The sequence below is a fragment of the Anser anser genome, assembly GCF_964211835.1.
Source record: "Anser anser genome assembly, chromosome: 8".
Taxonomy (NCBI): domain Eukaryota; kingdom Metazoa; phylum Chordata; class Aves; order Anseriformes; family Anatidae; genus Anser; species Anser anser.
Genome location: NC_139728.1, coordinates 13,315,372 through 13,331,871, shown reverse-complemented (window position 1 = coordinate 13,331,871; position 16,500 = coordinate 13,315,372). Strand labels below are relative to the sequence as shown.

The following is a 16,500-nucleotide window of genomic DNA, read 5'->3' as shown; positions in this document are numbered from 1 at the left end:
ATGGGGGAAGGGACAATATATACATATGGTTTACTATTTCTTCTTTCCAGAACCATACAAAATACATAGGCAAAGCAAAGGATTATGGAGACTTCTGAACAGCTCTTTTTCTGGAAATGGTTGTCTCTTGTAGGTGAGTAATATCAGTTTCACAGGCAGGCTCTCACCTGTCTGCTATTGAGCTAATGCAACCTTTCATTACTGTGCATCTCACGACACTAACCTCCTGACCATCCTAAAACCCTCAATATTACCACTCTGGGAGCCTGTATGTCATGTTAAGCAACTTGAAAAGGGCATGCCTTTTCAAGTCTCAGAAGTGTAGCAAGTAAAGCATCACTACAGTTGTCACATCAGCTCAGCATGAACATTTAGATTCATATCCTAAGAATACAATATTCCATAGTTTTGACTTTTCCGTGGTTTCTGTTAAAACCATAAGTCACTATCTTTTATTTACCTACAACCTGTGTTCAACACACAAAAGTATATCAAGGTTACTACTTTTGTGTAAGAAGAAAGAATCCCACAGCATTTCTTTTTAATAACTGTTCAGCTACAAAATTTTATTGGTATCCTTCTATGTTCCCTCTAGAGGATGTAATGCACAAAAGCATTGCCACGGAACATATAAAATTACAAATGAAATTTATTGTAAAAAGTAGAATGTCTTCTAGACTGGTGTCAGTATTTATTTCATTCATAAACCAAAACTGCAGGTATAATATATTCATTGTCAGCAAGTTCATGTGTGTAAATTGCCATCCAACAGTATTGACTGATATAAGACAGATATTGAAAAGACAATTTAAATTTACTCTTCCAAACATAAACTGTTCCACAAAAGCACTGTAAAAACTCCTTCAAGGTTTTGTGTTGTGCTTCACATTTATGGTTAACTACATAATTTGGTTGTGTCATAATCCACTGTGTTTGGCAATTTGGCATTAAATGCCTGCAAAGCAGATTGAATCCTCACCACTTCACTGGTAGACAGTTTGAGTCTATGACGGAGCAAGCAAGAGAAGAGGTCTAGACGACGTTGACCAGGTGGAGAGAGTTTATTTACACGATCACGTATCTCTAACAGCTGCAAAAGTGCTGAGTCCTGTGATCCCTGAGTATAGGGGTAGTCCAGCTGCAAAATCAAGTCTCGAATTGCTTCTGGGTCAAAGTGCATGCTGTAGCCAAACACTTGGATGTTATTGATTTTCATGTAGCCCAGATTTCTTGAGGGATCAATAAATTCCAGGGGCTCATAGTAGATGCTCTCATTGCCATTTGGACCATTTGACTTTATTCGACTCCTCAGATAGATGTGCACTGTTTCAAAAAATGTCTTCCACTTGTTGCCCAGAGTCAGTGTCCAGTTATAACACTGAAGGGGTAAGTCCAGCTTAGTCCGCTCCCAGTCTGGGAAATTATTTTCATTCACAGGCATAAACCAGCTCTCAGAGTGGCTGCCGCCAAAAGGGTTGATGTAAACAGCAAGAACAGGCTCTAAGGTGCTGTTTTTAGTTAGGCAGATTTGAAGAGAGAGGCCCAGTATCATATGAACCAGGCTAGACTTGTACTTGTTACTCTTAAGGGTAAGGAGCATCCGCTTGCGCCAGGAAGGGTCAAACCAGCTGTTGAGGCGCATGTCGTTGCTGATGAAAATTGCATGGACCTCAATTCTCCGATCTGTCTTCTGCAGTAAATACTTCATTTCCAAGTCCTGAAGATCAGTCTCAAACCCAATGTAGTGTTCTGTTGATTCTGCCACTTCAGGCTTGCAAATCCCTTGGCTTAGCATGTATCCAGCATTGCAGCTCCCACAGCGGGTGCGGTTGTCAGGGGCACAGCTCAAACATGCAGAACCATCTCCAATCGTGCAGGGAAGGAACCCATGGCAGGCAACTTGATCATTAGGGCAGGTACATGTGTGAGTCTCTTCAGAAAAGCTCCCCAGCAGGCCATTTTCATTGCAGTAGAGAAAGGACTGGATGCGGTTGAGCCAATAGTTGGAAGATCTGCAACATTAAAATAATATATTTTAGCTCAAAGTGAGACACAAACACAATAAATACAACCTTGTAATTTTTTTATCAGGAAAAAAAAAAAGATAAAGCTTTTTTTAGCAGCAGATTAAGGCACTATAAACATAACTAAAGTCAGATGACAGCATCTGCTCTCAGATAAATACATGTCTAAATCACCTTTTAACAATGATAGAGAACTTTCCTTATAAGATCACACAACAGGAACATTTGGTTCGCTTATTTTTTTTCTATCTCTGTCAAGAAAGCCTATCAAAGAGCTGTTTTTCTGTAATTGTCTTCAGATTAACATCTTGAAATCCTATACAGTTGAGATTTTTTTCCTCGTACTATTTGCTCAGGGACATGCTTTGTATGTATCTAAGTGTGTATGACTTTGTACCATCTCTGTTTTGTTTTGAAGATTTTTCTAAGCTTGCACACTTTCTTGTTACTAGCTGTAACCATCCTGATTTATAAATAATGAGTCACAGAGTGACCAAAATTCTTACCTGGAATAGCAAATAGGACCTCGCACCCCACTAAAACAGATTCAGTCTTAATTCTCTGAATGAATTCCAACACAACACTATCCCTATGGGAAGCCACAGATGACCATGCTGTGTTTAGTTTTCATGTTCTGAGATGAAATTGAACTATCACTGATGTTTTTCTTGTCATTTCATTTCAGTTCCACTAGAAACAACAGTTAATGTGCTAAATTACACTGTGAAAACAGATACTGAAATTAATAATTTAGCCTGATAAGGTACGGTTGCTAGCAGAAAGAAAATGTCAACATAGTTATATGGAGATAGTCAAGAGAAAAATTATCTCCTTTCCCTATCTGTATTTTTAAGTCCTTCTTAGTAATCCTACAAGTGCACAGCTTAAAGGATCTGTTTTGTCTGCTGCAGAGTCAGTTTTATTGTTGCCACATGAATGATGATGGTTGTACAGTTCTTCTGTTTCAATTGCACTGTTTCAGTGCAAGAGCCTCATTTACTGACTTACTTTTTCTGTCATATCTGAATTTGTCTCAAGCATGGGATAGTTCAAAAATCTTAATGATTTTTTTTCCCAACTCTAGTATAAATTCTAAAAGTAAAACATACGGCATCTCAAAATCTGATTTTTTGGAAACATGAAAATAAAACCCAGTAATATTACATCATTTTATACTCTGGTGACTCTCTGTTTTTGATGTTGTGGTTTTGTTTTGTTTGGGGGGTTTTTGGTCGTTTTTTTCACCTCTTTTCTGTTTCTTTTTTATATATTATCTATCAGTATTTTATGGAAGTATAAGTATATATAATAACATCTGTGACATGAATGCCTAAACAACTTGCTTCTCTATACTTAGATGAAAGTCAACATTAAGGAAAAATATGTTTGGAAAGTTTATATCTTCCTTTCCTGAATAAAACTAGAACATCCATTCTACAAATAAATCCACCGTCACAATATAAATGTTACTCCAAAATTGAGTAGAACATTAAAGCTATAGCTTTCCCAGGTAGAATGGGAAGTTCCTGTGTACTTGTTTTGACAGTAATCTGTACCTACTGAGCTTGCCCTGGCATAACTACATGTTGCGTAGTTTGTTGTATCTCAGGATACATTTCCATGATATATTCTGGTCAAATGAAAGCTCACTGTGCCTGAGCTCCAAGGCTAAACAAAGGCAGGTGACTACATTGGTTTCTCAGCAGAGATTAGCAGCTTGGATTTTGCATTGTGCTAGTTTGGACAAGACATTTCTATATGGCTTGGAGGTTAAACAAAGACCATTTCTACTGGCCCAGAGCCCAGGCAGAGGTATCTTTCAACTACACTCCAGCTACGAATTTTGGAGCTTGACTTCAGATACTTTTAAGCTAGATTTCTGAATAGTACTTTACTGAGGTATACTGGGTGTCAGTGGCAAGGTTTTGGCAGTGGAGAAGGGGGAGTGAGGGCAGACTCTGTGGGAAGAGATCAGGGGCTGCCTTGGGCCAGACGCAGTTCCAGCCAGCTTCACAACAGCCCCACTGTAGCTACAGCTGAGTCTGTCAGTGAAGATGCTAGCACCTCTGAGAAAACACATTTAAGAAAGGGCAAAACAATTCCTACCAGACTGAGGTAGAAAAGTGTGATAAAGGAGGGGGAGGAGGTGCTGAAGGTGCTGGAGTAGATTCCCCTCCAACCTGTGCAGAAGACCCCATGACAGAGCGGGTCTACCCTAAAGAGCTGCAGCCTGTGGGAAGGACCTACGCTGGAGCAGGAGCAAAGTGTGAGCGGAAGGAGTGGCAGAGAGGAGCTGTGATGGACTGATCGTAGCCCCTTGCTCACCATCCTCCAACACTGCCCGGGGCAGGAGGAGGTAGAGGAGTTGGGAGTGAAGGAGTGGAGTAGAGCCAGGGAAAATGGGGGTGGGGGGAGATGTGTGTTTTAATTTTTGTTGTTGTTTTTTCCTACTATTTAAGTCTCTTTCGCTTGGCAGTAAATTACATTAATTTTCCCCAAGTTGGGTCTGTGACTGTAACGGGTAAGTGATCTCCCTCTTCTCATGAGCTTTTTCATTTGATTTTTCTGCTGCCTCCTGTTGAAGAGGGGGAGTGAGAGAGCAGCTTGGTGGGCATCTTGCACCCAGCCAAGATCAAGCCACCACATGCAGAAAGGGAGATAATTTGCAGCTTTAAGATGATCTTTAAGATTTAAGCTGTTATGTTTCATCTACCCTTTCTTCCTCTTAGATGTAGTGTATAGGAGTACAGTTTATTATATTATATTGCTACTTACTATTCTGCTTATTATTTGTCATTGAAATAGTTCAAAGAATGTTCTGTGTGGTAGTTTTCAGTATAAACAGCAAATATCACTGCTAGTGTTCTGCAGAAAAGAGAAAAGAAAAAAGAAAAAAAAAACAGGAAGAATATGAGGCTTCCACACTACTTAGTCAGATACTGTCTACTCTTATACAGGTATTAATTGACTCTGGAAAAAATGTTCTGTATCAAAAGTGTATACTAAAAAGTGTATATAATACATGTGTGTGAAAAGTTTTGGGATGTGCTTGTCCACAGTGTTTGTCTTATCCTGGCTGCTCAGCCCCCATTTTTATATAAAGGACTTGGGGGGGGGGGGGGGGGGAATAAAGGAGGATATCTCCTCCTGTGGATACATCTGGGAATGTTAGATTGGACAAGTATCTGGAATGCAGGGTGAGCCAGACAGAAAGAGAAAGAGAGTCTGCAGAATTATTGCAGATTGACAAAGAAGGGAGTTCAGAGAGCAGGGAACAAATTCTCTTGGTGCACAGAGGTGATGGAAGGAGAGAGACCTAATGAGAAACATGACACTGTTGGAAGAGGAGGATTTTCAATTGCTGGATTAAGGTTATTTAAATTAATAAAATTAATTGACAGGTGAAAGTAGTAGGTAGTTGGGTAGTTTACATCTGACTTGGGTAGTTTACATCTCCAGCCACACAGTCTTTAGAATTTTTTTTTCCTTAGTAATTATATAATCTACTGTTTCTGTTATTATGACAAGCAAAATCCTTAATGACACTTCTTTGTTCTTTTTATTTTTAAAAAGCCTACCTACATTTTCAAAAGAAATGTAGCCAGCAGGGTGAGGGAGGGGATTCTCCCCCTCTACTCTGCCATGTAGTGGGTTTACATAGCAAGGTTTTGGTAGCAGGGGGCCATTGGGGTGGCTTCTGTGAGACGAATCAAGAAGCTGCCTCATGTTAGATAAGGGGCCTGCTACTGGCCAGAGTCAAGCCAATAAGCAATGTTGTTTGCACCTCTGTGAGAGCAGATTTAAGAATGGGAAAAAGAAAAAAAAGAAAAAAGAAAACAAAAAAAAAAGAGGAAAAAAAAAGAAAAAAGAAAAAAAATACCTGCTGCAGAACAGCAGCTGGGAGAGAGAAGAGTGAGAAACAGCCTTGCAGACACCAAGGTCAGCAAAGAGGTGGAAGAGGGTGGATGGGGGCATGAAGGTGTTTTTGGTTTCTTTCCTATGTTTCTCACTTCTCTAGCTTGTTAGTAATAGACAATAAATTTTACTCTCTCCCTACTCTGAGTCTGTTTTGCCTGTGACGTCAGCTGTTAAGTGATCTCCCCATCCTTATCTCAAACCTTGAGCCCTTTGCATCATATTTTCTCTCCCTTTCCCTTTGAGGAGTGGGAGTGAGAGAGCAGCTGTGGTGGAGCTTGGCTGCCTACCCGAGTAAAACTACCACATGTCTTCATGAGGCCCCACCTGGAATACTGCATCCAACTTTGGGGCCCTAGCACAAGAGAGACATGGACCTATCAGAGAAGATCCAAAAGAGGGCCACAAAAATTTTCAGAGCACTGGAGAACCTCTCCTATGAAGAAAGGCTGAGAGAGCTGGGATTGTTTAGCCTGGAGGAGAGAAGACTCCAGGGAGACCTTATGGCAGCCTTTCAATACTGAAATGGGGCTTATAAGAAAGATGGAGAGAGAGTTTTTACAAGGGCATGTAGTGATAGGACAATAGGCCATGGTTTTATGCTGAAAGAGGGTAGGTTTAGATTAGTTGTAAGAAAGAAATTCTTCACTCAGGGTGGTGAGGCACTGGAACAGACTGCCCAGAGAAGCTGTGGATGCCCCGTCCCTAGGAGTGTTTAAAGACAGGTTGGATGGGCCTTTGGGCAACCTGGTCTGGTGGGAGTTGTCCCTACCAATGGCAGTTGGGTTGGGGACTAGAAGATCTTTAAGGTACCTTCCAACCAAACCATTCTATGATTCTATATATATATATATATATGTTATTATTATATTTTCCTATGAATAGAGATTTTTAAGTACTCTGCCTTCTACAGCTTTGAGATTTAAGGTGCTGCCTTTCTTCAGTGCCTATAGCCAACAGACATAGATTGAGTCTCTAATACTTATGGACAAAAAGAGTTTGTCTTCCTGAGTAATATATAAACCCCTGGTATTTCCTGTCCAAATAGAAAATTTTGCTGCCTCTCTAAGCTCATTATACAAGTCAAATCTATGCTAACACCAGAATTTGAGGACCATTGAGCTGTTGAATATCCTCCACAAGGACCTCAGCCACAGGTTGACTGAAAATTTTACACAAATGACTGACTACAAGTCAGTAATTACATCTATATTATGCCAGATAGTTCTGAAAACATAATTAAAATAAACAACTCTTCAAGGAAAATCAAAAGACATCTACTAGATATCTTTCCAGATTTTAATGGGATCCATTTTTCTCGCTCAGATCTTGCCATGGCCTCCAGACAACAGTATAGTGTGGGAATATTTTTTTGAAGCTTGGTGCATCTAGCTTGAGACAAACAAAATCTCACATTCTTCTAGATTATTTTATTCACCTAAGAGTCAACTAGTATCAGTTATTACTTGATGTCATTCATTAGATTTCCCTTTTCTAGTACATGAGATCTAATTATTCTTTATTTTTCTAAGTTAGGTGACTGAGCTTGTTCTTGGTTGTCTAGATACTCTGCGAAATCTTGAGCGTACCACTTCTAATTCACCTGGGTCAGGGCAGTCCCAGATAGGAGTACAGACTGGGAAAACTCATTGAAAGCAGCCCTGCAGAGAAGGATTTGGGGGATTTGGTGGACAAAAAGCTTGACATGAGCCAACAGTGAACGATTGCAGCCCAGAAGGCCAACTGCATCCTGGGCTGCATCAACAGAGGAGTGGCCAGCACTGGAGGGAGGGGATTGTCCCCCTCTGCTCTGCTCTTGTGAGGCCCCACTTGGAGTACTGCATCCAGGTCTGAAGCCCCCAGAACAAGAAGGACATGGATCTGTTAGAGCAGGTCCAGAGAAGGGCCACAAAGATGATCAAGGGGCTGGAGCACCTATCCTATGAAGAAAGGCTGAAAGAGTTGGGGATGTTCAGCCTGAAGAAGAGAAGGCTCCAGGGAGACCTTGTTGCAGCTTTTCAATACTTCAGGGGGCTTATAAAAAAGATGGAGAGCAAATTTTTGTTTGTTTGTTTATTTTTTGTGGGTTTTTTTTGTTTGTCTGTTTTTTTTTTGCTTGGGCAGATGATAGGACAAAGGGGAATGGTTTAAAACTAAGAAAGGGGAGATTTAGATTAGAGATTAGGAGGAAATTCTTCACTCAGAAGATGGTGAAGAACTGGAACAGGTTGCCCAGAGAAGCTGTGGATGTCCCATCCCTGGAGGTGTTCAAGACTAGGTTGGACGAAGCCCTGGGCAACCTGATCTAATGTGTGGCATCCCTGCCTGTGGCAGGGAGTTGGAACTCAATGATTTTTAAGGTGCCTTCCAACACAAGCCATTTTCTGATTCTATGATTCTATGACTAAATTCTCAGTACATCCCTTCATTCATCACGACATCATTCTGTATACATTGCATGTGTCCTTTTACCTTTAATCGGTTCTATTTAATCAGTTATATTCTCCTTGTGTTAATGGGTGACTAGTGACAAAGCGGCTACTTATCTTGAGCAGTTGCTACTTACTTATTAATTAATTAAGAAATAAATGAAGACAATAAGTATCTGGGGGAAAGTTGAAAGGGCTCTCTAATTATCCTTTCAATAAGATTATAAGCAATATTATTTCATCTGGAAAATTACATTTACTAGCCTAATGTGTTTGTTTTTGCAGACCTTGAGCTGCAGAACTTTTGTGTTCCAAACCTAGTGAAAAAGAAAAAAAAATCTTATTTACTTCAATGAGCTTTGAAACAAAATGTGTTGCTTGAAATATCTGTGCTTTCAAGATCATATAATGTTATGCGATAAGCTATTATCAAAAGCTATTTTAATGAATAGTATACTTGACATCATAATCTTACTTTTGAATTAAAGTAATATTTAATTTAGATAAAATTAATTATAGTATAAGACACCTTTTATCAAATTATACAATGCTCTCCCAAAATTCCTCTGAATTTTTCTGTAACTTTTTTGTTGATTAATATAGAGTCATGCAAATTAACCTTTCAAAAACTAACAAAAAGTTACAAAAGAAGTGCATAGTCCAGGCTGGAATTTCTATGTAAACATAAATATCATTGATTTTCCTGTTAGCTGAATACCTGTTGTCTTACTAGGAAATAGACCATCAACCCTCTGCTTACACAGAGTAGGGCACTGAGCCAGATAACTCATACAAAACCCATACAACTATAAACCACATACATGTACCCTTTAGTTAAAACCCATCAACTGCCCTTCCACTTTGCAAAGAATTTCTAGTCACCTGAACCACATATCTCTTTTGTGGACAAACATTTATATCCAACCCTATTTAATTAATATATTTAGTTGTGTGTGACAGTATTCCAGAAACCTTTCACAAGTCTTAAAATTTAGTGGGAAATAGATTTCTAATTATTTCTAGTTTAATAACAGGTCCAGCCAACTGAAGGAGTAAATTCTACCTTCTCACATTTAACCCTTTTCCTACTATATCAGAAGAAAATCAGGCTGTTGCTGGATAACCAGTATCTTTTGTGGGTGAACCTTCCGTTGCACAGGATGAACTAAGCAGTTGGCTACCATGCTTTCAGCTAGAATATTTACAGAGCAAACAAAGCCTGCCATATAATCCCACATTTACACAAGCATGGCAAAAAATAGCAATCTTAAGTGTTTTTGTAGATGAAATAATTCTGTGAGAGATGCGCTGCATTACCTCTTTATGAAGTGCTTTCTAATTTTTAATTTTAATATGTCTTTAAAATATATATATATGGCTATGCAATAACTTTACATTTAAAAAATAATAATAATAATTTATTTGAACAATAGCAGTTGCAAGTTGAAATCCAAAACTTATGCTTACTATTGTTCAATACACTGTAATATTAAACATAAGAACAAAGCAGTATGGTCACCTTATATAATATCTATGGCAAGTACTTAATCATGATATGCCACTTTTACCTCCCTCTCTGCCTCACTAAGTGCTTAACATCTGTTGTACATCAGATGGTTCAGTAGCAGATGATGAGTACTCAGTGAGGCAGATGCTAAGTAAAAAAATGAAGACAATTTAACTGGAAGTGTATAGGCAGTAAAATACCCATTACCTATTTTTCCCTCCTTTGGAGGTTGAGTCCAGTATAAATCTGTAAGACAGGAACATCAACAGCAAATGCACTTACAAGCCTCTTTAAAACATCCTACACTTGATCTTGTGGGATCACCTCTTGGGAAGGACAAATAAGAATCCAAGTACTTAGTTCCTCTGCTGTGATTCTTAACAGGAACATTAATTTTTACTAAATTTGATAATGGTCTTTATGTGAATGCACTTTTCTTCTGGGAATCACCATAAAACTACTATCCTGACAGTCATCGGAAGGCCAGTGAATGATTGATTAGAAGACTGAATGTGTTTAGTTTGTTCAGCCTTACAAAATTAAAGTAGTACTATAAACACTGCTCCAATAAACACGCCTGAAATTATTTGACTGTGGCTGATGTTACAGGTATGTCAGTGATACTCTCAATGACAGCTTCAAATCCTACTCTAAATGATGATAAATAGGAGCAATGCAGCTGTTCTGAGTTCACACCTTATAATTTCACAGCTGGCTCTGCCTGAGCCAGATGTTTTAAAGCTCTTCTAAAGATCTGCACTAGCTACATGGCCTATAGTGAAACTGAGGTTTTAACAAACTGCATACTCATCCCACAGCATATTGTGAGGTAGAGAAGGAGCATGATACTTTTCTGAATGTATACAAATGAAAAAAGAGCTTCTAGTTAGAAATTTGCTAAAATCCCATGCTAGTGTTCACAGAAAGCATATTAATTATGTGTGAAAATTATATAGAAATATCATTACCATATGCTAAAATTGCTTCCAGAAAGAGGATGTGGGAACTAAAAGGTAGTTTGGTTTGAGACCTGTGTATGATACCTATGCTACAGGAAAGGGACTGGAAGAACAAGGAGGCTGATTCTGTTGCTAGGATTAATAACAACCTATACTGAATCTACATTGACTTATTGAAGTCAAATACTGTCTTCTCCCTTCTTAATCACATCTAAGAATAATCTTTGCAGAACCCCCAGTTCTTGTGTCACCGTTCTGCAGCTCTTGCCACAGCAATGAGTGGTACTCTATATTTTAAAACTAATAATGCACGTTTAATTTAAATTCCAGATTGTCTTAATTATAAAAAAGCAGAATTAAACCCCTGTACTAAAAGACATAGACATCTAACACCTTGTGAGGAAGAAAAAAAAGAGAAAAAAAAAAAACCCTGCCAAGAGTTACTTGATATTTCATACTAAAAATATTTTGACATTGAAAAGATATTTGTCATTATTCAGATTTAGTTCATTGAGATAAGTCCGACATGGGGCAGCTGCTAGCTAAACTCTCACAACAGTTTTTTTTGGTTGGTTGGTTGGTTATTTTTTTTTCTTAAGAATAAACTCCTGACATTGTTTTATTGATTAAACAAAGCCACATACAATTTGAAGATCTTCTCAAAGTTCTTGAAATCCTCACTCTAGGAAACAAAGCTTTTAACAATGAATCTTTAATGCTTTTCGTTTGTTTTCTTCTTAATAAAATGTTGGTTGTGGTAACACAGCTAGAGCAACTTAGAGTTTTATCTCTGAGTAAGTATGTACATGCAGTTATTTAACTTTTTAAAGATATTTAGGGCTTGTTGATTTTCCTGGATATAAAGATCATATTCTGCTTAATTTTTCAGAGGATCTTTCCAGTTAGCATGTTAGGAGTATACAAATCTGTAGTTTTAACTACATTAATGTTGTACCTCCTTTATTCTTGTAGCAAAGATTTTCTAATCTTTAGCACTTTCCCCCCCAACAAAGAATAGTCATATAGATAGCATTTTAAGATAACGTACCCACTCTTTTTTGACAAAGCTATAAGCTATAGTGAAATCAGAATCAAACTGCTTTGTAATAACAGTTACTTATTTTAAAAGCTTCAAATCAGAGACAAGCTTTGAAAGCTTTTACTAAATAATGATCCCTAGCTTGTAAATAACAATCCATAGCAGGGACAAAGGAAATGCCAGTCAAATTATTTAATCCTGTTAAAAAACAAACAAACAAACAAACAAAAAAAAAAAACAACAAAAAAAAAGAGGAATTAGAGGCACTAGGAAAAAAAAAAAAAAAGTTGACATGCACAGGAGGAACAAGGAAATTACAAAACTAACAATAATGCAAATGATACAACATCATATCTGTTTCTTAAAGCCACTCATCTGATATATATATATGTACATGTACTTGTTTTTCTAGTGTTAGATGAGTATAAAACTCATCTTGGGCAACAGATTATCCATTAATTCTGCAAGCTTTTACATGGGCTTTTCCACATGTATATTAAAGTGCAATTGTGAAGAAAAATCATGAAAGTAGGAGCTTATCTAGACATTTTAATTATTTGCCCATTTGACATGCATCTTTAAGACATTAGATAAATAACTAGGAATCTTATTTCAACACAATCAACCTTTTCATGTCAGGGAAAGTGAAGGAAGTATAAAATTGGACAAACTGAAGATAGACCACCCAACTACTTTTAGAAAGGCAAGTAATATAAGAACATAATTCCACATAAACAACTGTACACAATGCAGAGACTCATACACTAGCACGCGATTGACCTATTGATTTGACAACAAAAAATATCCTTCTGCAGAGATGAATGCTTACATCTTGAAATCAGCATGATTAGTGTAGCCCTGCACCATTGCTGCCTTTCCCCCACAGCTTCATGTTAATGTAGGTTGAGCAATGACAGCTCTTTGTTCTGTGTTCAACTGTCCATAAGATAGATAAAGCAATGAATAAATTAAATGGAAGGACCATTGGCTTACAAAAAGGAGAAAAAAATGAAATGGTATTTTGAGATTAAAGATATTCCATTGTAAGATGTAAGTGTAAAAATAGCTAATTTATGTGTGTCTTCCTATCCAAAGTTACACATAGCAATGAAGTAATTGTAACATAATTATGAGAATAGGGCTTCCTCAAATTATCTGAATCTATTTTAATTAGGCATAATCCTAATTTATAGGAAGAAGTGACACAGCATGGGCTGCTAAAACCAACTGGATTCCCTTATCAACATATATCCTCCCTTTGTAAATTCGTGGCAAGGTTTTGGTAGCAAGGGGCCATAGGGGTGGCTTCTGTGAGAAGAATCTAGAAGCTGCCCCATGTAAGGTAAGCACCCCACTGCTGACCAGAGTCGAGCCAATAAGCGATGTTGTTAGCTGTGAGCGCATATTTAAAAAGGACAAAATAATAATAATAAAAAAAAAATTTGCCACACAGCAGCTGGGAGAGTGAGAGGAGTGAGAAACAGCCTTGCAGGCGCCAAGGTCAGTGAAGGAGGGGGAGAGGTGCTCCAAGCGCCAGAGCAGAAGTCCTCTGTGGCCTGTGGTGAGGACCACGGTGAAGCAGGCTGTCCCCCTGCAGCCCATGGAGTACCACGGTGGAGCAGGGTTCCACGCTGCAGCCCGTGGAGGAGACCACGGTGGAGCAGGTGGACCTGCACCGACGGAGGCTGCGGCCTGCCACAGCAGATTCTGCTGTGCCAGAGCAGATTCCAGGCCAGACCTGTAGCCCATGGAGAGGAGCCCACGCAGGAGCAGGTGACCTGGCAGGAGCTGCTGCCTGTGGGGGATCCAGGTTGGTGCAGTTCGCTCCTGAGCAATGGACCCCATGGTACAGACCCATACCTGGAGCAGTTCTTGAAGAGCTGCTGCTTGGGGGAAGCTGACGCCGGATCAGTTCAGTAAGGACTGCATCCCGTCGGAGGGACCCCACAAAACAAGGGACGAGAGTGATCGAGAAGGAGCAGCGGAGACGAAGTGCTATGGACTGACCACAACCCCAATTCCCCCATTCCCCGGCACCGCTCAGGGGGAGGAGGTGGAAGAGGGCGGATGGGGGGAAGGCATTTTTGTTTTTTTTTCCTTTGTTTCTCACTTCTCTAACTTGTTAGTAATAGCCAATAAATCCTATCTCCCTACGCTGAGTCTGTTTTGCCCATCATGATAATTGTTGAGCGATCTCCCTGTCCTTATCTCAACCCTTGAGCTTTTTTCGTCGTACTTTCTCCCCGTTCCTCTTTGAGGAGGGAGAGTGAGAGAGCAGTTGTGGTGGAGCTCAGCCGCCCACCCGAGTAAAACCACATTACACCAAAGCAAGAATCTCCCAGTAAAGATTAATGGTTTTAATTAAAGAATACAAAACTCAGTACTGTATTCATACCTCATATATTATATTAAAAAAAAAAAAAGAAGCTCAATGTGCTTTTTTTTTCTCTCATGTTAATAACTGAGAACAACATAAAATAAATACATTTTTAGCAAGCCCTCAGTCTTAATGTAGGCACAATATACTTTACAGGAGAAGAGAAGTTTGTTTTTCTGCCACGATATGTTTGAATAAATTACAAAGGCACCCTTATGGTTCTGAAGAAAATTTAGAGGCTGTCTAAAAAAAATAGTTTCACGCTGGGTTTAAAGAAATTATTTCTGTATTTTGTTTAACAATGTATAATTCTAATAGAAAGATGCCACTAGTGTGAGGATCATAAATAGGGAAAGTATTAACATAAATGGACAGATGTTGCATGTACATAATATAGACATAAAAATTATATATTACATACAATATATAGAGATATATTATGTAATGTAATTATATTGTATAAAACTAAATAGGTGACAGTATAGTAATAATGCTTATAAACAAATTCCAAGTAATTACACCATAATCTTTTTTGTCTATCTTAAACAAACAAACAAACAGCAACAGCAAAAGAACCAACACTGAAATGCAACATATAAATTGACAGGAAGGCTGAATGAATTGTTGTCCCCTCAGAATTTCTTCTGGCAGAAACAAGTCAAAATATATACTTGTTGTACATGCCACATTAACTCCTGTGCATTAGTTTGCAGTTCTGCCAAAAAATCAAAGTTGTAAGGATATATCTCACAGCTTTCTAACTGAGCTTTGGTGGTTTTTTTTTTTGTTTGTTTATGTTTGCTTGTTTGTTTTCTTTTTGATCTTGTCATTAGCTCACCAGTATAGTGGTTACAGCCCCAAGCCTATCAATGTTCAAGAAATGATTGGACAATGTTCTTAGATAAACAGTTTATCTCCTAGGTTTCTCCGTATGGAATCAAGAGTTGGAATTAATGATCCTCATGGGTCCCTTCCAAATCAATATATTCTATGATTCAGCCATTTTATTTGTTTTACAAAACATGGTTTTCCTACAAGAAAGCAGGAGAAGGACTCTTTATCAGGGAGTATAGTGTTTGGACACGGAGTAGTGGCTTTAAACTCAAAGAGGGTAGATTTGGATTAGACATAAGGAAGAAATTCTTTACTATGAGGGTAATGAGGCATTGGAACAGGTTGCCCAGAGAAGCTGTGGATGCACCATCCCTAGATATGTTAAAGGCCAGGCTGGGATGGGGCTTTGAGAAACCTGATCTAGTGGAAGGTGCCCCTGTTCATGTCAGGGTGGGTGGAATTAGATGATCTTTAAGGTCCCTTCCAACCCAACTCATTCTACAATTCTATGGTCAGGTCAATCTGTTTTGTCCACAGCTTTCTTTGCTGCATCAGCATGTTATCTGTTCAAGAAAATCACATATGTTGGACTATGTTAATACCCTCCACTTGAGAAGAATGTATGAACGGTAATCAGTTTTAAATCATAATCTGAAGTTACAACCTGTGATACAAAGAAAGAACATATTAGTTCTGCTAAACTGTTTATATTTCTAGATATTCAATCTCATTTTGATGAATTGCTCTCTCCTCGTTATTATGTGTTTATACTTACCATAATGTCAAAGGGGAGAAAGAAAATGTCCCCATGCAGAAGAGCTTCATAGAATCATTTTTCTTTCTGTTTAGCGAAACTAGCATGCTGCTCCCAGAAGGGACACAGAACTCCAGAGAAACCATGTGTACTACATGTTTATGTAAAACTGTTAAATAGTTCTGTTAAATGGGGTTTCTGATATGGAATTATACTGAAATGCAAGCAGTGTTCTTATTTCTGGAAAGTTACCTGAAGGGAGATTGATGCACAAGCTGCAGAAAAGTGCAATGCTGTCCTCAGTTATCGCAGAATGAAATGCCATGTAGAGCAACTTGCTGTCCTTTGCTTGATATATTTGGATGTAATCTTGAAACTCATATGCAGAGTAAATGGCTGATTTTTATTTATTTTTTCTTAACCTGTACAAAATTGTACAACACCTGTAGTATCTTTGCACTTCTAACTACTTAATATCAGGAAGGACTGTTAAACATTAAGATTGTGAATCAGGTTATGAAACAAAGAATTCCACAATGATAGCTTTTAAATATGTAATTAGTAGGATAATAGCTGTACCAAGATATCTCAAAAAGGATTCTGTCTATTCTCAACACCTTGCAAATATTATTGTACTCTGTATTGTGTTTATAATGAAAGTG

The 16,500-nt window shown here is 38.4% G+C and overlaps 1 protein-coding gene across 4 annotated transcripts in view; it reads right to left on the bottom strand.

The window, feature by feature from the left end:
• Positions 1-534: 534 nt before the first annotated feature.
• The window catches only part of BRINP3 (BMP/retinoic acid inducible neural specific 3), a 237,490-nt gene continuing 221,524 nt past the window's right edge, over positions 535-16,500 (bottom strand). For all 4 annotated transcript variants that reach the window (XM_083846569.1, XM_083846570.1, XM_083846571.1 and 1 more), the window contains one exon: positions 535-2,012. In XM_083846569.1, coding sequence (XP_083702695.1) covers positions 896-2,012 — 1,117 coding nt within the window. In that variant the 3' untranslated portion in view covers positions 535-895. The remainder of the gene's footprint in view (positions 2,013-16,500) is intronic.